We start from the raw sequence: 21,826 nt of genomic DNA on the forward strand, positions 1-21,826 counted from the left end.
ACAAGGAGTTCGAGCAGAGTGATTGCCAATCCTGCTGAGAAGAATGGTATAAAATCAGAGGTCTCACTCCAGACTGGACTAGGGCTCAAGCTTTCCTTTACTAGTAACTGGTTTCATTACAGTAGGAACTTGGCTTTTTCATTTGGAGTACAACGGAAATAATGAAAATAACTTCTGTACCTTCCCAGTAAGATTGCAATGGGACTCCCCTCCCACGCGCGCACACACACACACACACACAGAATTTTTCTGATTCTAAGATTTTTGTGATATGTAGAGAATTTAGAGGCAATGTTGGATATTTTGTGATAGTGGAGACTATCAACGTGGACTTCACCTGTTTCTGAGATGTATCTAAGCCTCACAACAAATCCTGGTTTACACCCGTCTTAATGGGGCCTGGATATGAGCTTAAAAAGGTCATCTCCTAAAACATAGCTTGCTAATGTATGGTCAGCAATCCCTTTCTCTAATACTCTATTTCCAGTACAAGGCAAACCATGAATGAGTAAATATGACAATTCTTTTCCTGGGAATCTAGTGGGAATAGGTCGGTAGGAATAAGAAAAAATTTGGTTGTACAAATAAAAGTGCAGGGATATTTTGTCAAATATGTAGTAATGAACGTGGACAAAGGGCATTAAGATAAGTTTTTCCCCCATACTCATAGGCTGTACCAACTTATCTGAAATTTGGTTAATAAGTAAAGATATTTAACTGAAACAAAAATAATCAGAAAGTTATACAATGTGGTATTGGCTAGTTAATAAAATTCCTTTGAAAAGAAAGGTTTAATCATTTTAAATATGACTGTGACTGCATGTGACTTCATGCAGCCGCAGCCTCATGCATAGGAATACGCATGTGACTGACCAGATAATGTAGACAAAAACCAGGCACACGTGTCATCCACTCAAGACGGGCTGGTCACCAAGAGGGGTCTGTACAGAATACCATTGTCCTGGTCAAAGTACCACAGTCCAGGGTATAGCCTTCAACTGTGTCAGTTTAGAAACCAGAATAAGTAAACACAATAGAAATGAATCTGATTTTCAGAACAGATTTAGGTAACCCTAAAGAAGTTGTAAAATCAAGACACGAAATTATTACTGTACTTCCTAGGTGCTGAATTGCAACTTTTTTGAATACTTCAATATTTTTAAATAAAAATGTTTCTTATGATGGAAAAATGCATGTGAGTGAAGAGAAAGATAATGGGTGCTACGTCTGATCCACAATTTGATATTGAATCTCCTTATCACAGAAGGTTGAATACATGGTCTACCTTTCCTACGGTAACACAGTCCACTACAAGAGGGTGCGACAGCAGTGTGGAATATATAACCTGGAGAAACTGAAACACCAGACTGGAGCCAAAGCACGGTGGCCAGATTCCAGCTCTGCCACCTAAACTTGGTTGAGTCGTTTAATCTGTGTGTGTGGTTTTCAGGTGAAAATATGTAAAATAATGTATGTCCATCTATGTTATGGGGTTCCTGTAAAAATCAACAAAAATAGGAAAACACAGGAAACTACACATTGCTATAGCAATATAAAGAACCACTCACAGTGCTAACTACAGTGATAGAGGAAGGAGAGAATTTTAGGGAAGACGAGAAATAATGGAAGAATGGCTGAGTGGCAGTGACAGTGTCAGAAGTTGGGTGCTGTCAACCATTTTAAAACAGTCCCCACCACAATTAGCTCTTGGGTAGTGGAAACTAATGAATAAGATTAAGGTTGCTGCAATTTATATTGCCAGGGTAAAATTAAAACAATTTAAGCTAATGCACACAGTGTGGAATAAACACAAGCATCTGCTATCCAAAAAACAAGCTTTAAGCATCTTTTTAAGACAAGCAATTCAAGTGAGAAATAAAAATATAAGGAAACACAGCCTGGTTCTAGGCGATTCTACTTCTGTAGACTATGCCACGGAGAGCGGAGGGCGAGGCGAGATGGCGAGCAAGGAGAGGCTTACAGTGCTGGATTCTTAGAGCAGCCTTTGGCTAAGGGCTCTCAACAGCCTGGAGTCCTACAAAAAAACTACAACTCCCAGAAATCCCGGGCCTTCAAAGAGGGTTGGGACTGCGGTGTGTGGGCGGGGCTTTCAGAGCTGGCAGGGCAATTCTGGGAGTTGGGGCTCGAGAAGTGGCGGGAGCTGCGGCTATGGAATCGCCTGAAGAGAAAGAGGCGCAGGTGATGGAGCGGGAGCGGGCAGCTGCGGCGTCTTAGAAACGGAGACTTTGGCACACCCTACCCGGCGGGCGATCGCCTGCGCGCACCACGTTTAATTACTTCTGCGCTGGTCCATTTTTAGTGCCGCCTTTATGTTGTGCGATCCCTCCTTGCTTGGACCGCGCTGGAAAGGGCCTTTCCCTTCCATCCCCGGCCTTTCCTTGCTTAGTCTCGGGTTTGGAGAGGAGTTGAGTAGCACTCGGGTACAAAATTTCTCCTAAGAGACTGAAGTGGGACTTGCGAACCCCAACCCATGTACCAGCCAAGCCTCGCCGTTCACTGCTGCTTCCTGCTAGATTCTAGTAACTAGAATTTTCATACCTGACCTGCTTCCGCGCCCCGCATCTCAATTCTTCGAGCTTCTCTAGGGCTTGTGTGTTGGGGACAACCCTTTTTTTCTTTTTGCAAGTACGATAATGCTTTAGCACCTTCTTAGTGAGCTTTAACATTATGAATGCTGCAAATTATTAGCCTATATGCTGCTTTTGTAGCTTTGGGATAGGACGGGTCGTTTTCTGGTAATTTTATCCCTTGTGCTTTCTCGCTTCTTGTTTCCTGACATCTAGTATCTATCTCCTTAAAGACAAGTTAGGATGTGAAGTAAATAGGAGGTAGGAGTATTCATCGAAAGCATCTAGTATACTTCTGATGACATCTTTGCAGTATTTGCTTTGTGCCGTTACAGTAAACAAGACATAATTTTAGCTTCCTTTTCATCATTAGGTTGCTGCGTGGTTGAAAAAGATATTTGGAGATCATCCCATTCCGCAGTATGAGGTGAATCCACGGACCACAGAGATTTTACATCACCTTGCAGAACGCAACAGGGTCAGGGACAGGGATGTCCACCTGGTAATAGAGGACTGGAAACAGAAAGCCAGTGAATATGAATCAGAAGGTGAGATTAATTCCCGAGTTTTGAATGAGATAACTAGAGGTAACCAAATTTTATAACACTAAAATCTACAAGATTAATTTAGTATAGACTACTTTTTAGTTTTGCTTCATTTTACCCAGATTTGTCTTCCACTCTGTTGTTATACTAACTTAGTAAGTCATAAATGTCACTATAGTATATGTTTTATTTGTATTCTGATAAAAAAATTAAGCCCTGAAAGATGAGTCTAAACTTATTAGCCTGACACACAAGATGGTATGTGGTTTTTCTCGTACGTATCCTTTCGATCTGTTTCCAGTGCCCATGCTTTAGCTATAATGAGCCATCAGGAGACTTAAAGTGGCAGCCATGAACTGTCATTTTAATATGTTTAATGTCGTTTTACAGTTTAATATGAAGACTTTTTAAAAAATATTTTATTTATTTACTTTTAGAAAGAGGTGAAGGGAGGGAGAAAGAAAGGGAGAGAAACAGCAATATGTGAGAAATACATATTGGAGCTTGGCCCACAACCCAGGCTTGTGCCTGAGTCAAGAATCAAACCAGTGACCTACCGGCTTGCAGGCCGGCACTCAATCTACTGAGCCACTCCAGCCAGGGCTGGAGACTTTTAAATCATGATGAATACAGATGAAACTGTTGAACCCATTCATTCTTCATGCTGCCGATTCTTCCGTTGAGGAGGACAATGAAAAGAAATGGCCCTGGCTAGCACCTCCAAAAAAAGTTGAATAGATGTGACAAGAACGAACATCCTTGTCATGTTCCTGATTTTAGAGGGAAAGCATCCAGTGTTCACTATTAAGCATAATGTTAGCTGTGGGTTTTTTGTAGATGCCCTTTAACAACTCGGGGAAATTTCCTTCTCTTCCTGGTTTGTTGAATGCCATTATCATGAAAGGGTGTTGGATTTTTATCAAATGTTTTTTCTGTGTCTCTTGAGATGATTGTGTGACTTTTGTTTTTTATTCTCTTGATATGATCTATTATATTAATTGACTTTAAGATGTTGAACCAACATTTATCCTTAAGTTAAACCCCCATCCTCGTGGTGTATAGGTTTTTTATAGTTTGCTGCATTCATTTTGCTAGTAATTTGTCAAGAATTTTTCCCTTTTTATTATAAGAGGTATTGGTCTGTAGTTTTCTTTCCTTGTGATGTCTTTGTCTGATTTTGGTATCAGCCCACATTGAAAAAGTTAAGAAATATTTCCTCCCTTCTATTTTTGCAAGAGATGTGAAGAATTGGTACTAATTCTTTGTATACTTGGTAGAATTCAGTGGTAAAGCTATCTGAGTTTGAGCTTTTCTTTGTGGGCAGTTTTTTCATTACTAATTCAGTCTCTTCACTTGTTATAGGCCTGTTTGAACTATCTGTTTGGTCTTTAGTTAGGTTCAGTAATTATTGTCCTTTTCAGAATTTGTCCATTTCATCTCAGTTACATAAGTTGTTAGGTACATTTTTCATAGTATTCCTTTGTAATCCTTTTTATAAAGTAGGTAAGTCAGTGGAATGTCTTCTCTTTCATTTCTGATTCTACTGATTTGAGTTTCTCTTAGTCTAGGTGAGGGTTTTTCATTTCTGTCAATCTTTTCAAAGAACTAGCTTTTAGTTTCTTTGATTTTTTTCCTCTACTGTTTTCCTATTCCCTGTTTCATTCATTTTCATTCCGGTTTTTATTATTTCCTACCTTGGCCTATTTTAGGGTTAGTTTGCTTTTTTCTCAGTGTCTTAAGGAAGGCCACTGATTTGAGGTCTTTCTTTTTTCTTAATACAGGAATCACAGCTACATTTCCCTCGAAGCATTGCTGAAAGGCATCCCATAAGTTTTGGTATGCTGTGTTTTCATTTTCATTCATCTCAAATACTTTCTAATTTCCCCTGTGATTTCTTCTTGACCTGTTGGTTGTTAGAAATATGTTCTTTAATTCTACACAGTCATGAGTTTCCCAAATTTCTTTCTAATTTTATTTCATTTTAGTTAGAGAATACTTTGTATTACTTTGATCCTTTAAATGTACTGAGGTTTGTTTTATGGCCTGCTATAAGGCCATAATGTTTTATATTCACTTGACAAAAATATATACTCTGTTGCTGTTGAGTGGAATGTTCTAAACATGTCTCTTAGGCTAGTTGGTTACACTGTTGTTCAGGTCTTCTGTTTCTCTGTCAGTTTTTATCCGAACTTAACCCCATTGTAAGTCGAGGGACATCTGCACATGAGTATGTCCACAGTCACTCTGAGACGACAGTGGTTTTGGTAGGACTGTCTTCTTCTCATTCACTGACCACACCCAACTGTAAAATTTCACTTATTGACAGCTTTTTTTTTTTTTCCAACAATGCCCTGGGTCATAAATTATTGCTGTACGAGCTAATCCATTCAAATTCTGGCACCCTTAAAGGAATAGTTTCTGAGGTCAGTGTTTCATATTTGTTCTGACTCAAAGATGCATTCTCCTAGATGTCTTATTTTCTGATTTTTCCCTCCAAACTGGGTGGCCTCAGTTTAAACTATATCTTGACTCCTCTCTCAATTACCTTTCACTATAATTTCCACTGATCTTGAGGGTGTCCTTAGGCTTGAACTTCTGCAGGCTCTGTTGCAAATGAAGTCAGTTTTGGGGGGAAGGTATTGGGAGCTATCTGGGTTATGACTTGCATCTTCCTCCAGCCAAAATCTCTGGGCCAAGGCTTTGGAGCTGGAGGTAGAGACTACGGCAAGCTCTTCTTTGAGTGACACCCACAGTATGAACGGGGAGTGCTTGGCAGAGGGGGAGTACAGCAGCCTTTTCTGGTACGGAACCACCATCCCGTGAGCTGGTGTGAGAGTCATCAGGGCCCCAGCACTCTCCGTATGCCTTACCCGAGGGAGAGATTGTATTCCAAGAACATAGCTGGGTAGATAAAGAAAGCCTACACCTCTTAACCACGTTTGCTGAGGACTGAGTCTCAGCCACAGATAGCTCGTGGCAGGACGGAAGCACTGAAGCTCTGTTCCTACTGGAAAGAAAGCCCTCTCTGACTGGGAGCTGGGGGCTGAGGGAGCCCTGTGCTCTGCACGCAACAGTCTAGTGGAGTCTCTGCCTCACTGAGCTGAGAGGGCGGAGGAAAGAGTGGTCGTGGTTCAAATACCACACACTCACGTTTTTTTATTGACTTCTGATAGGTTTTCTTTAATAGTTGTTTCTTCTTTTGCTGTCTGTCCTTGGGACCATATCCAGGGGCTTTCAATGGTTGTGTTTTGTTTTGTTTTATAATTTTCACCAGTTTCACTAGAAAGCAGGTCAGCAGAGCTGTTAGGCTAGAAGTCAAACTCCTAGTCATTTGATTTTCACAAGGGTGACAAGACAATTCAGTGGAGGAAAGACTAACCTTTCCAATGAATGGTGCTGGGATAATTGGACATCCACATAGAAAAGAATGAAGTTGGATTCTGCCTCAGATCATAAATAAGGATTAACTCCAAATGAATGAAAAACCTGTGATAGTAAACCTAAACCTCAGAAGACCACATAGTGTATATGTATATTTTTTCATGACCTTGGATTTGGAAATGGTCTTATCTCTGATACCAAAAACACAGCAACAAAAGAAAAAGTAGGTAACTTGGATATCATGGAAACTAAAATTTTTTGTTCTCAAAGGACACGATTAAGTAAATGAAAAGACAACCCACAGAATGGGAGAAAATATTTGCAAATCATATATCTGATAAGGGACTTGTATCTACAATATATGAAGACCTCTTACATCTCAGTAATGAAAATACAACCCAATTTACAATGGGTAAGAATATGAATACAAGTGGCCAGCAAGCACGGCATCATTAGCCACCAGGGAAATGCAAATCAAATCCACACTTCCACTGCACACCTACGAGGAGGGCTGTAATCAAAAAGATGGATATTCAGGTCTTGATTTATTCCATTGATCATTATTCAATTCTGTGAATGATCACTATACCAAACAAACAAACAAAAAAGACAGATAACACCTGTTGATGAAGATGTGGAGAAATTAACCCTCGTTAATTAACACACTTTCGGTGGGAATGTAAAATCTTGTAGTTTTGAGAATAGTTTGGCAATTCCTGGTATGGTTAAACATAGATGACCAGCAGTGCCACTTTTAGGTATATACCCAAGAGAAATGAAAACATCTTTGTACATAAAAACGTATAGATGAGTGTTTATTGCAGTGTCATGCATGATAGCCAAAATGCGGAAGCAACCCGAATGGCCACGAGTGGTTGAATGGATAAACAAAATGTGGTAGGTCCATCCAATGAAATATTTTTCGTCCATGAAAAGGAATGAAATACTGATACGTGCTCCCGCATGGACGAACCTTGAAACCATTATGCCAGTTGCAAAGGACTGTGTATTGTGCAATATTCCATTTAGATGAACCATCTATAACAGGGAAATTAATAGGGACACAATGTATAAGTGGTTGCTAAGACTATGGGTTGGAGAATTGGAAAATGACTACTAAGGAATCATTTTTAAGGAATGTGGGGTTTCCTTTTGAGCTGACGAAAATGTTCTAAAACTGTTTATTTTGATGGGGGTACCACTCTGAAAATACTAAAAGCCATTGAATTATATATACACACTTTAGGTGGGTGAATTGTATGGTAGGTGAAAGATTTCAGTTACGCTGTTAAAAAATTAAAATGAAACAAAACAAACATCTTAGTCACCACCAAATTCTTATTATCTTTTCAGCCAAGCGTCTTCAAGACCTTCTCATGGAGAGTGTGAATTTTTCCCCTGCCAATCTCTCTAGCACTGCATCTAGGTATCTGAATGCTTTGGTTGACAGTGCAGTGGCCCTTGAAACAAAGGATACCTCACTAACCAGGTAATTTTTTTAACAGTTTTAATTTCTACAATCATATATGCTATAAGGTCTTAACCTAAAGGCTTTTTGCTTCTCAGTGTGATTCTGTGTAGGAAATTAACAGTAAATGCCAGAACACTGAATTTAATTAACTCCTTATCATTGCTAGTGAGTATGTATAATTAATTCAGATAAACTTGGTATTGGTTAAATTTTAGTGTTTTCTTCTTCAAGGATTAGGTTTGTGAAGCTTGATTCTTATGTGTATTTGGGAAAGTATTAGGTGTCAGTTATATTGTTTCCTATAAATGTGCAATAAGAAAAGCTGTAAGCTAAGTCATCTGGTTTGAGCATAGTGAATTTTGGTTATGTTCCTGCCCTGTTGGGTAGCGTAGCTACTTTATTCTTTGTTATAGGCATATTCTTTGTTATAGGCATTTCCCCTTTATAATGACATTATTTTTCCAACAACTCTAAGAGGAAACTGAAGTTCAGGAGGGGCATTAAATAACCGTGAGGTAGTGAATGGCAGAGTTAAGATTCAGACCCTGTCCAACTCCAAAGTCACTGGAATATCACAGGAATATCACTGGTGGCCATATCTTAGCTAGGATGACCACTACAACTTAACAGAGAACTGTATGGCTGTTCTGCCTCATTGCCAGAGTAAGGGCTTGGAATTTATATATATGCTCGAGAGTAGTGTTTCAGGTATAAGACCGTGTATGTTGTATGGCAGCAGACATCTAGACTTAAGTCAACTCAGCAGACACTAAATACTGGCTATATGCCACACATATATACACATACGTAGCACTGGGGAAGCAGAGATGACTGGGATAGTAACTGCAGTCAAGCGCCGTCTCTGCTCATGGTCACATAAGGGAGGTGGGCGTGTAAAACTAACTGTAACACGGTGGGCGAAGTCTGTAATGCAGGAATATACAAGCTGTTGCTAGGGCACAGAAAAAAGGGTAGTGAATTCCGGGATGGGAATACATCTTATTTGCGTTTTGAAGGACAAATGGAAATCTGCCAACTGAAGAAGGTCTTTCCAGGCAGTGGGAACAGCGTATACAAAATACACAGAGATATGAAACAGTGTGGTCATGGAAGACTCCACGCGGAGACAGAGTCATTGTTAGAAGTGATGAATAACTGTAATTATTGTCCTTGGTGTGCATTTACATGACCAGATTTTTTTTTTAAGTTTTCTCCCTGCAGTGAATGATTTGACCTCTGATCTTTTTCGTACCAAATCCAAAAATGAAGAAATCAAGCTTGAACTGACAAAAGTTGAAAAAAATTTAACTGCAAGTTTAGTGTTAGAAAAACGTCTACGAGAGTAAGTAATTGAGTTGGAAGTGGCGACAGTTTTTATGAAAAGGAAATAATAGGACTTTATTATATCTAGATTTTAAATCAATAGATATGATTTAAAACAACACACTAAGAAATTAAGTCTATAAAATGTCTTTTTCAGTAGAAAATGACTTGGATGGAGATGAAGGGGTGGTTGTATACAGACTTTGACATTGTACTTTTGCAGTTTCTTACTTCTTTTGTCTTTTTTACAAATAACCTGGGTTTTATAATTCTCAAAATGTATGTGAAATTTTTTTATATATGAACTACAGAGCAACTTAAAGCACATTATATTTTGTTGCCTTTAAAAACAGGTTTTTTTTTACTAGTGCTCTGCTTTCCCTCTTGATGTTCTGGAACTTTTTCAAGTCCCTGTCACCCCCAAGATTAGATGCTGGGCATCAGGAGTGTGTATGCGCACAAGTAATTCAATAAGTGTTGACTGTGTCATGCAAGGCACTGTGCATGTTGCGTTTAGGAGAGAGGCCTTTTGAGACCTCCACAATTCAAACTGACTTTAGGGTATATTAAGTCACTTTTTTGAGCAGCAGATTTACTTTTTCTAAGAGTAATTGGCATAAATTAATTTTAAAATTATTTCCCTTTTTTTAAAGATTTTATTTATTTACTTTTACAGAGGGGAAGGAAGGGAGAAAGAGAGGGAGAGAAACATTGATTGGGTTACCTCTTGCATGCCCCCTACTGGGGACCTGGCCTGCAACCCAGGCCTGTGCTCTGACTGAGAATTGGACCAGCAACCTTTCAGTTCACAGGCCAGCACTCAATCCACTGAAACACAACCGCCAGAGCTATTTCATATTTCTTGAGAAAAATCCCAGATGGCAACGTGGAACAGGGGTTGACCTGGAAAAATGCCTATTAACTAGTCTGGGATATAAAATTTATGGTAGAAAATCCAGCAAGTATTTTAGCTACTTTTGTCCACTGCAGAGTTGAATCCAAAAAGTAATATAATTTTTTAAATAATAATTTCACTGAGGACAAGAAAATGTTTTCGATTTTACTTTTTAAAGGGATCTCAAGAAGGCAGAGCTTCACCTGTCTGCGGAAAGGGCCAAGGCTGACCATCGTCTCCAGAACAGGGACTTCCTGAAAGCGAAGTCAGAGGAGTTCAGATTTGGAATCAAAGCCGCAGAGGTATGTATGTAGTTGGACTGAACGTGGTAGATCTCTTTATGCTTCTTTTTGACCTTTATCTTCACGACTAGGCAGTATTAGTATTCCCTGTTTACAGACAAAGGAACTAACCACAGAGAAGGTAGGTAACTTGCCCAGCGTTACACAGCTATCGTGCTTGGCAGTGGATCCAGATGCAAATGCAGGCAGCTGGGCTTGGCAGCTCAGGACCTTGAGACGCACCGCACCCATCTTACCGAGAATCCGTGGCTGGGGAATTGATCGGCACGCAACATGAAAGTGTTTAGATGCATGCGTTGTTTTTCATCTGTGATTTGTAGCTTCTCTTTACAGGGCTATATGTTGAAAATATTTCCTGATGATCACTTTGAAAATAATTGTCTTAAGCAAACCCGCCCCTTTTTTGTAACTGTAGGAGAAACTTTTAGCCCGAGGCATGGATGCTTCGTTGTCTCATCAGTCACTGGTAGCGCTTTCAGAGGTGAGCTTATTTTAACCCAATTTAACTTTCTTTAAAATCCTAGTGCACAGTCTCCATTTTTACTTCTTTTTATAGAGCTTGGTTCACTATTAACCTGATTTCTTTTTCTTTACCTCTGTGCTTTATGTTCACCAGTATTTATCTCTTTATTCCTTGTTTAGCTGTATGTATCCTCACATTTGCTTGGTTTTCTTTTTCTTTTTTGGAGATGGCAAAATACATAGTGATTTAATTAATGAATTTGATGAACGACTTAAGTAGGTTTTCTTTATTTATTACTATATACTAGAAACTGCTGGAGTCAGTTATACATTATTGATTCACTTATTAAACAAATTTATTGAGGAACTATGAGTTAACCATCTAGGTCTCCTTTTCTTTCAGCGTAGAATAAAAATTCAGGCCCCAAAACTCCTGAAGAATGCAATTCTGGGTTTTTAGGTTGTATAAGGATTTTATCTATTTTGGTGGGAAGAGGGAGTAATAGAGCCTTTGTTTTATTATTCATAAGACTTTTTTTGTGCTTTGATTTTTGGAATCTAAAGTTGACAACTTATAAATATATCTTTGAGATTCTGCTTCCCTTACATTTGAATTCCTCTTAGTCACATTATTTAGAGTGCTTAGACAGCATACTTAAATCCTATTTTTAGTAAATGGGAGTATAACTTTTCTATTTTAAGCATCTTATAAGTGCTGTTTCCATTGGAAACACGTTTGTCTGTTTACATTGATTTGTCTGCTTATCTTTGAAGCTCTTTATGTGAGACATTATTTAAAATATCCTAATGTTACTTCTCTACTGTGTGTTATTTCAGAAATGGGCAGTATTTAGTTGCATTGTGAATATCTCTATTGCTTTGTGACGCTGTGTTTTTTTCATCCCCAGAGACTAGAGGAACTAAAACAACAGACTATACCTTTGAAGAAAAAATTGGAGTCCTATTTAGATTTAATGCCGGTAATTATTTTTATGAATTAAAAAATGAAGATATCTTTTTTAGTGCTTTCCCCAGAGGCACTAAGTGATCATGAGTATAGTGAGCCCCTGCGTGAGGATTTAAGTCCAAGCTGAAGTTTCAGTGGGTGTCCTCTCTGCCAGGTTTTTTAACTTTTGAAAAGAATCGTTATATTTTTTCCCCTTGAGTCCTAATTGAGGCAATATAACCTTTCCTTGTTTTGTTTTTCTTTAAAAGAATCCATCTCTTGCTCAGGTGAAAATTGAAGAAGCAAAGCGAGAACTAGTAAGTTCCATTTTTTCTTCAGGTTTTAAAAAAGACATAAACTAAATGCTGATATAGATAATGTTCCCTTCTTCCTCCTCAAAGCCGAACCGGTCCCAGAGTCACTGTGTATCATTCCCATGCATCTCTGAATACTTTGGGCATATTTTTCCATTAAAAAAATACATAGTGGTCTGTTATATCTTTTAAATTTTTGCTTAGATTTTCTTGGTAGAAGGGTGGGAGTGTGAGACACAATATTCTAGACAAAAGGAATTGACCAGGTCACACGAGCCGAAAGTAGAGGGCTTCTCCAAGCTCTGGCAAGTGATGAGGTGCAGCTGCCTGGGAGTGTTCAGTGGAAGGCAGGGCTGAAGATCTGTCAGTTTATACTGTGAAGAGCCTTTGATATGAAGAGAATGGAGTCTGTAGGGGACCAGTAAAGTTGCTGCATGTTTCCTTGTTTGTTAAGCAAAAGAGAAACATGATCGAAGCTACACTTTTTGATCAGGCCGGTTATTTAGAAAGAGGATTCTGGAATCAGCGTATGGGGTGGATTGGAGGAGAGAGAAAGAAAATTGCAGGAACCTGTTGGCCTGTTCAGGCCAGATGAGAAGTAATGAGAACAGTGGCAGCGAGAGTGGAGAAGAGGTGATGTGAGAGACACTACGGAAGTATGTTGTTTAAGGAGTAAAGGTCAGGAAAAACTACTCTGTGTCATTATAACCAGTTCATCTCCCTGACATCCCCCCATTTGGATGTGTATTAGGATCAAGAGTCTGAAAAACTTCTGGGGTCTAAAGACATATTTAATATTTATAATGTTTTTTTACATTTTTGTTTTCTTTTTTCTGTTTTCCTTATTTTAAATAGTATTTCAGGTGATTTTTTCTTCCTTTAGGACACCATTGAAGCTGAACTTACAAAGAGAGTAGACATGATGGAACTGTGAACGGAGCCAAGTAAACTTTGTCTTCTCCAATGAAGTAAATTAAATAGGACTTTAAAGAATGTTTCCTTGCCGTGGTTGGTGTGGTTCGGTTGGGCATTGTCCTGCAAACCGAAAGGTCTCCTATTCAATTCCCAGTCAGGACATGTGCCTGGATTGCTGGTTTGGTCCCTGGTCGGGGCCATATACGGAAGGCAACTGATTGGTGTTTCTCACGTCATTGTTTCTCTCACTCCCTTCCTCTCTCTCTGTTAAAAAAAAAGGATTGTTTCCTCTTGGTATTCCTTAATAACTTAGTGTCTGTGTTCTTAGACAAGATGATGTCACTGTTGATAGGATAGTGGCTTCTGCTATGTATTGCATTTTGTGCCCAAATACATAGTTTTCACATTAAAAATGTTGGTTTTCTATGTGGTCGGTGGTCAGCGTCCTTCAGTAGCTCTATGCGGGGAATGTTAGGACAGTTGTTGCGCGGTCACTCACAAGGTCAGGAAGTGAAAAGGAAAGGTTCTGGAGGTCCAGGTATGTTTCCCCCGCTCTCCCCTCCAGGGGTTTGCACTGATCAGCTCACCTGCCTACCTCCAAATGTTCATATGTGCAGGAATTTCGTTTATGAAAAAGATGGCCTTTAAAATCCGTGCTGGAGAGATGGATAATTCAACACTTGGTGCTAAATCCATTCACACCTTATGTCAGGATAGTTTCAAAAGATCCGAGATTTAAATATTTTTTAAAAAGTACAAGAAATCATGGAGGAGTCTTAATGTTTTCATTTTTACAGAATTACAGTGAGAAATATATGATAAAAATCTAGAAACCATAAATGAAATATTTGAAAAATTTGAAATATTAAAAACTCCTGCACGGCAGAATCTTTCATGGATATGACAGATGTGGTGAGAAGAAAGAGAAATTTTTCACAGTGTACCTTTCTGTGCTTTAAAAAACGTTATACCATGTGATTAGGAAGCAGTCAGGTTTTTAAAGATTATTCAAATGACCTTAAACATTTCCTTCCTCTCCTTTTCCACAAACATGTAGCTAAATATAATACAAAATACAAAAACCGGGGGCGGGGGGCGGCGGATTGTATTTCCTGTTTTGAAACTGTCCATATTCTTTAGCCATTTACGTATTGAGGTTTGGTATTTGTCTTAATTTACAGGAGCTCCTCATATATTCGCTGAACTGCTGTTTTTGTGATTTCACTTACAAATATTTTCCAACTTTGTCACTTTTGACTTAATTGCAGGCCTTTTGGCAAGGCAGCCTGGCAGACTGACTACGGTAATGACCATGACAATCCCTCTGCACTCAGTCTTAGCATCTCGTCTCGACCACTTCTCCGGTGGAGAGGTGCAGTCTCTGTCTCCATCTCTTGCATCTGACTTGGCCCTGTGATTTGTTTTGGTCGATGAGAAAGTAGCAAATGTGACACCAGCAGAGAATTAAAACCTGCTGACGCATTAGAACTTACCCTCTGTTGCTGCTCTAGAATTCTCAGGCCGCAGGCAAATCTATAGGAGGATGAAAAACTGTATGGAGCGGTAACTCCAGCCGAGCCCCGCCCCCACCCTCAGAACCAGCAGGCTGCCTACGGCCAGATCCCTGAAGGAGGCCTTCTCAGACCAGCCCCCCAGCCCCCAGCGAGTCATGGGCAGATTCAGAGGTAAATCAAGCCCAGGCCAGAAGCCCACAGAGTCAACCTGTGGAATTGTGAAGACTAATAAAACAGTTGTTCTTTCAAGCTTATCTTAAGTTTTGGGCTGGTTGTTATCTGTAGCAGCTAATTAATAAAAGTAGCTTTTGAAATTAATGTTCAAAGAAAAAAGTAAACATACAAAAAAAGAATCATAAAGAAACTTAGGACCAGCATAATTTTATAAAACAGTAGCTATGTTAAATGTAAGCGAGATGGTGTTTAATTAAAAGGCAAAGATTGAAACAATATGCTTTTAGAAAACTTCCAAGTATATGCTGTACATGAGAGAAATATATTTAAAGTATGGATAGGTGGATCCATAGTCATGGTGGATAGAATACAAACTTCTCTCAGTAATTGATAAAACAGGCAGAAAAAAACCAGCAAGGATATTTAGACAACACAACAAACCTGATCTGATGGACTTGTAAAAAGTCCTATACTGCCCTGGCCGGGTGGCTCAGTTGGTTGGAGCATCGACCCACACACTGAAAAGTGGATTTAATCCCCAGTTGGGGCACGTACAGGGGGCAACCATTCGATGTTTTTCTCACATCAGTGTTTTTGTTTTTCTTGTTCTCTTTCCCTCTCTATAAAATCAATAAGCATGTCTTGGGGTGAGGATTCAATGAAGAAAAAAAAAAGAATCCTATACAAACTGCCACAGGATGCATGCTCTTTTCAAGTGCATTCAGAACATTTACAAAAACTGTCCCAACAGTGGGCAGTGACAGAACTCTCAACCGTCACAGAAGGACCGGAATACAGAGCATCTTCTCTCACCATCGTGCATTCAGACAAAAATAAATAACTGGAAAATTATGTGTTTGGAATTTAAGAAGTACATTCTAAATAACCTATGAATCAAAGAAATTATAGTATGAATTAGAAAATACTTAGAACTGAAAAATAATGAAACAATTCTGTACATCAGACCTGTGGATTTTTGCTTTGGGCCATGATGGAGTCAGTGATGAGATTGACTGTCTTGCTTTAAACAAAAACAAACAAAAAATCGGTAACCACATTCTTCAGACATTGAATAACAAAGAAGCACAGGAAATTCATAAGATAATAAAAAGAAACAATGAGTATGGACTATATATTAGGTAATATTGTATCAATCTTAGACTTCCTGAATTTGATCATTTTACTGATTATCTAAGTAAGCCCTATCGCTGCCCAAGCTGGCTGCACGCAGGGAGTTTCTAGTCCATAGCTCAGGGAGGGAGAGCCCGGGCAGTCTCATCCAGTCGAGGAGGAAGATGAGAATTTGAGAGAACCAAAGTAAAATTTGAGAAACAACCCTGAAGTGCTTTGGAGATTGGCAGAGGTGTTTTCTCAAGTCTGGTTGAACTACCAGAAAAAAGACTCATGGGCACGGATTTGCATACACACGAGGAGACCACCCAAAGCCGGTGGAAGAACTGCTGAAAAACCGCAACATGCGAAGGGCTATGCTATTCCATGTTCCTGGGAGCCAGAGCAGAACCACTTCCCAGTACAGGGAGCACTGAGTAGGGTCTTCAGGAGGATATTTGCACTAGTAGTGGTGCCAGGGAATGTGGCCGTGTTCCAATAAACTGTTTACAAAAACAGGTGGCAAGTCAGATTGGCTCACAGGCAGCACCTCGCCGACTCCTGCCCTACAACAGTAGCGACCAAAGTAAAAGAGCCAACCGTGGAGATAAAGTGGAAGTACAAAAAATGCTCAGTCCAAGAGAAGGCAAGAAAGGAGGGGGAAGGGGACTTAAGGAGAAATGAGACAAGTAGAAAACAAATAAGATGATAGATTTATACAAAACCTTATCAATAATCATATTAAATGTAAATGGTTTAAACACTAAAAGGCAGACTGTCAGCTTAAATTTAAAAATCAAGACAATTAAATGCTGTCTACAAGCAACCCACTTTAAATATAAAACACAAGTTAAAAGTAAGATCATGGAAAAAGTATACAATGTAAACATAATAAAAGTTTACAGTAACATCAAGATGTCAGAGCAGGAGTATTACCAGGGGTAAATATGCTTATTTCACGATAAGAATGCCAAGACCATCCAATGCAAAAAGGATAGACTCGAACAAATGGCTCTGGGACAAGCAGGTCTCCCCATGCAAAGGAGTCAGGTTGGCGCTTTACCTCACACTAGATATAAAAACTAACTCAATGAATTAAAGCCCCCAGTATAAGAACTAAAACTACAAAGCCATTAGAAGAAAAGAAAAAGAAATCTGCATAATCTTAGATTTGGCCCAGAATTTTACAATATAATGCCAAAAGCACAAGCAGTAAAAGGGAAAAATAGATAAACTGGACTTCATGAAAATGAAAAACTTCAGTGTTTTAAAGGACCCCATAAGAAAGTGAATAGACAATTCACATGATGAGGGCACATATTTGCAAGTCATATACCTGATAAAGGTCTTGTATCCAGATCTACAAAAACTTACAAACTGAATTATAAAAGGCAAATAACCCCATTTAAAAATGAGTGGGGTACTACAACAGTATGGATGGCCCCAGAGAACATTATGCTGAGTGAACTAAGCCAGTCAGAGAGAGAAGTACCATAGGATCTCTGCTATGTGGAATCTAATGAACAGACTGAACTAACAAGGAAAACAGGGACAGGCTCGTATGGAGAGCAGATGACAGCTAAGCAGGGTGAGGAAGTTAAGGGGTGGAGGGATTGAGCAGAAAGGAAAAAGACTCATGGGCACGGACAACCGTGTGGTGATTGCTGGGGGAAAGGGGTATAAGGGGACTAAAAGGTAATGGAAAATATACAATAAAGATTTTTTAAAAATGGGTGAGGGATTTGAATAGACATTTTCCCGATGGAGATACATGGATGCCCAATAAGCACAGGAAAAGATGCTTGACATTATTAGTTATTAGGGAAATAAAAGTCAAAACCACAATGATTTACTATCTCACACCCAGTAAGAAAACTAGAATAAAAGATAGTAAGTGTTGGTGACGATGTAAATGAATTGGAACCCTCAGACACTAATGAGGGCTGTAAAATAGTGCAGCCGGTTTGCAAAACAGTTTGGCAGGATCTCAAGTGATTAAACATGGAGATACCATATAACCCAGCAATTTAACTGCTATGTACATGTTGTATACCCAAGAGAAATGAAAATGTGTCCATACAAAACATACAGGAAAGTTTGCAGCAGCATTATTCACAACCACCCAAGTGTCCATCAGCTGATGGGTGGGTAAACAAGATGTGGCATATCCACACCACGGAATGTTATTCAGCCACAAAAAGGAGTGCAGTACCCATACGTGCTTCAACATGGGTGAATTTTGAAATCATTATGCTAAAGGGAAGAAGTCAGACACAAAAGATCTTGTGCTGTAGAATGTCATTCATGTGAAATGTCCAGAAATGCTTAGAGATAAAGCAAATTGATGGTTGCGTAGGGCTAGAAGGATGAGGAATGTGGGTGACAGGTAAAGGGTATAGAGTCCCTTAGAGGTAAGGTGTCACCTGTCTGTGAATGCACTGAAAGCCACTGAGTTATATGCTTCAGCTGGGTGAATCGTATAGTGTGTGAATTACATCCCAACCCTGCTGAAGAAAAGGAATGCAGAGTAACAAACAGATAAAGTTAGTGAAGTGAGCCATCTAGCCCAGGAAGTTAGAAAGAGAAAAACAAAGCCAAAGAATCAAACAGAAAGAAATAACAAACATAATGGCAAAAATTAGTGAAACAAAATAAACACAATGGAGAGGGTCAGCAAAGCCAAAGTTGGTTCTTTAACAAAAAAAAAAAAAAAAAAAGGAAACGTGCAATGTCATCTAAAATTTTAAATGTATAGATATAGCATTGTTATTACTATTCTCTAGTCTCCAGAATCTAAAGTAAACCCTTTGATGGTTTGTTTCAACAAACTTTGGGGTTAAAAATAAACCGGGCTGATCCAGGGAGCCCGGAACCCGGGGTGCGGAGGGCAGAGAAGTGGGACGGCCCATGGAGATGGCTCAGACCGGCCTCTCTGTTCGCCTTCATGCGCCAGGAGGTGTGTGCAGTGTGGTCAAGCAAACACCCGAGGCAGCCCACTTCCATGCTATTCTACGTGTCGGTCTCTGGCCCGTATGTGTCCTGGAAGCATCGAATAAATCCGCCTGGACCAGAGCGGAGGGGTGTTTTTTGTCTCGTGCCAGCCCCTACGCTGCATGTCTGTCCACAGAGAACCACTGCTTTCCCCCTAATACTTCTGCATTTGTCTTCTACGAACAGAGACATTCTTAAGTAATCTCAATAAAATAACCAAGTTCCAGGAATCTAACGTTGATGAAATATTGTCTAATACGTAGTGCACACTCAAATGCCACCCATTGTCTCAATGTGCTTCCTCACAAGTGCTTTTCCAGTGCAGGTCACGGCGTTGTGGGTGGTTGTGTCTGTCTGAAAACAATTTTTGAAACCTGGCCTTGACCATTTTGCTTTTGCTGCTTCATCAGACCCCCATTTGTAAGTCTATGAAACTTTCCCCCCCACATGCAGCTGTCTGAGCCAGGTGGCACAAACCTAGGGACCATGACGTATTGAGGTCCAAGCTGTGAAGGGCCACTGTCCTTTGCCCCAATGCTCCGTCCTGTGGGAGGGGCAGTACCATCTATAGCTTTGCTTTTGTCTGTACACTAAATGAAGAAGAACTCGTGACCTAGGCAGGGGCTCACGTGACCAGCGAATGGGATTAGCTATTACAGCTTCTGCTCCTTGGGAAGCGTGCGAAGCTGGGTGTTGGGGAAGAAGTGCAGCATGAATGGAAAGAAGTTCCTCACCAAATTGTGTCTCAGGCTGTTCTGAGCAGACAGGATGGTGTGTGGATGTCCTTGGAGCCTGTTTGGCTGCCAGGGGGACTTCTTCTTGTGAATTTTCACCAGAGCACGCAACAGATGGCTCCTCGTAGGCTGGCTCTGCCCCTGTGCCTACGCTGCTGACGTCCTGGCTGTGGTGAGCCACCACCCAAAGAGGCCACTCTGCCAGCCTTATTTAGTACCGTGATCCTCGGACCACTTCCGATCTTAGGGCGGCTTCCTCTCACATTGTGCAGCTGTGTATTTTTAGGCTCACCTTCCAGTGCCCAGCTCTCCCATTTACAGTTTTCTTTGAATTCTGCAGCAGCATGTATGGGCTGACAAGCTGCCTCCACTGCACTGAGAGAGAGAATTTCCCTCTGCCTTTTCAGGGTCCAGAGTTTCTAAAGCACGTTCAGACCCCGAGCGTGAAACCTAGCCCTTATGCAGCCTAGCAGGGCGACCTTAAAGATAACGTCTAAATTCTCAGCTGTCGAGTGGAAATAATAGTTGCCCTATGTCCATTATCATTCATCCACTTTTTTTGACTGTCCTAAATTGTTTACTAGGTAAGAATTTTACAAACAGTACTTATTTAGTAGTACTAACGGTGGAGCTGGAGAGTCTGGCTGCGTCTCTTCCAAGCTGCACCGTGAGAACCACCGATGGCGTGGTGGAACTTGCAGCCCTTCCCAGGGCCAGGGCTCTCGCTGCCTGCAGATGTCAGCCCTCGCCTCTCCCTGTGCCTGTGGACCGGGTTGGTGATCCTCGGGGTGTCAGGATTCCTTCTGGCAGCCTCCATGGAATGGATCAACGAGGATAACCTCAGAGAGTTTGTGGAAGCTTCACCAAGCCAGTAAGCATTCAGGACTCTCAGAGCCCCAAGTGGCATCCAGCTCGCTCCTTGGCAACTGACCGAAGGCTCAGAGCAGACTTCAGCTGGTTAACACCATGATGGATGGGCTCACTGTAGGGCGCACCCTTGGGAGCAGGGTGTTTGTGGCCGCCACCGCACCCACGCATCTGATGTGTGACATAACTCTGCTGGACCTTGTGGCCCAGCCCATGCACTCTATCTGCTCGGTTGGCGGCGGGGCTCCTGAGCAGCACAGAGAGCTGGCCGTGATGCTTGCAGCACAGCCCGGGAAGGAAGCACATTACATCGGCCTGCTTCCTCCTCCCCAGCTCCTGGCTGTACCTATAAACACCCATCTTGGCTTACCTGGTGGCTGTGGCCAGACAGAAAAGCCATCCACTTATTTAGTTATTAAATACTGTGTGACAAGTAATGGGGTCACAAAGATAAATAACAATTTCCCCTCAATCTCAGAGAGGCAGTTTATAAATGTACAGACTATCAGACTGGAAGGGACTGTCCACTCCAAATCTGAGTCTTACAGTCAAGGAAACTGAGACCCAAAGGAGTAAAATAGCAGCCTACATGTCACACCCAGTGACTGACCGAGTCAGGATTGGAACCCAGGTACCTAACCTACGGATCTTCCCTCCACATCATCCGCTTTTGGCTAACCCATACATTTCAGTCTCCTTCGTCAGCCTTTAATGACTTCGGAGATCTACACTGGGGATGATGCCCAAGCTCCTCCAAAAGCAAAATCCTTAAAAAAAAGCCCGAACTCCAAACTACTTTTAACCAGAAAAGTAATACCTGCTTATTGTAAACAACTGTAACAATTCAAAAATTTATGAAATTAAAAAGTCTAACCTCTTCTCTACCCCAGCCTCGGTTCTACTTGCCAAGAGTAACTACTATCATGAAAGTAAATCTTTCTAGACTTTTATCTATGCACATCCAGCATGTACACACATTTTTATATTATTTTTAAGACTGGGTGGTATTTCAACATGTATACTTCATGACATTTATTTATTTTAAAATATTTTATTTATCTATTTTTAGAGAGGGGGCAGGCAGGGAGAGAAACATTGATGTGTGAGAGGAACACTGATCCGTTGCCTCTCGCACACCCCCAGCAGGGGAGCTGGCCCACAACCCAGGCACGTACCCTAACTGGAAATAGAACTGGTGACCCTTAGGTTTGCAGGCCAGGGCTCAATCCACTGAGCCACACCTGTCAGGGCTATACTTCGTGACTTTTAGATGGTCTGTAGTTCAAAGTACTTT

General features: G+C 40.6%; 1 protein-coding gene and 1 pseudogene across 2 annotated transcripts; one reads left to right on the plus strand and one right to left on the minus strand.

Moving 5' to 3' along the window:
• The first annotated feature begins 2,105 nt into the window (after positions 1-2,105).
• HAUS1 (HAUS augmin like complex subunit 1) lies at positions 2,106-13,568 on the plus strand. 2 transcript variants are annotated; one of them, XM_045850113.1, is made up of 9 exons: positions 2,106-2,199; positions 2,962-3,136; positions 7,868-8,003; positions 9,193-9,327; positions 10,382-10,505; positions 10,921-10,986; positions 11,876-11,947; positions 12,183-12,230; positions 13,111-13,568. In XM_045850113.1, exons 1-9 carry the CDS (start codon positions 2,170-2,172, stop codon positions 13,159-13,161), a joined length of 837 nt encoding a protein of 278 aa, XP_045706069.1. In that variant the 5' UTR covers positions 2,106-2,169; the 3' UTR covers positions 13,162-13,568. The 2 variants fall into 2 exon arrangements, with proteins under 2 accessions (XP_045706069.1, XP_045706071.1); XM_045850115.1 differs by lacking the exon at positions 2,106-2,199 and adding an exon at positions 4,915-4,969 and having other exon boundaries at positions 2,978-3,136.
• Positions 13,569-20,284: 6,716 nt separating this feature from the next.
• On the minus strand, positions 20,285-20,892 carry LOC123826311 (annotated as a pseudogene).
• Between the last annotated feature and the right edge of the window lie 934 nt (positions 20,893-21,826).

This window comes from Phyllostomus hastatus, unplaced genomic scaffold (genome assembly GCF_019186645.2).
Source record: "Phyllostomus hastatus isolate PE091 unplaced genomic scaffold, TTU_PhHast_1.1 phas_contig_80, whole genome shotgun sequence".
Taxonomy (NCBI): domain Eukaryota; kingdom Metazoa; phylum Chordata; class Mammalia; order Chiroptera; family Phyllostomidae; genus Phyllostomus; species Phyllostomus hastatus.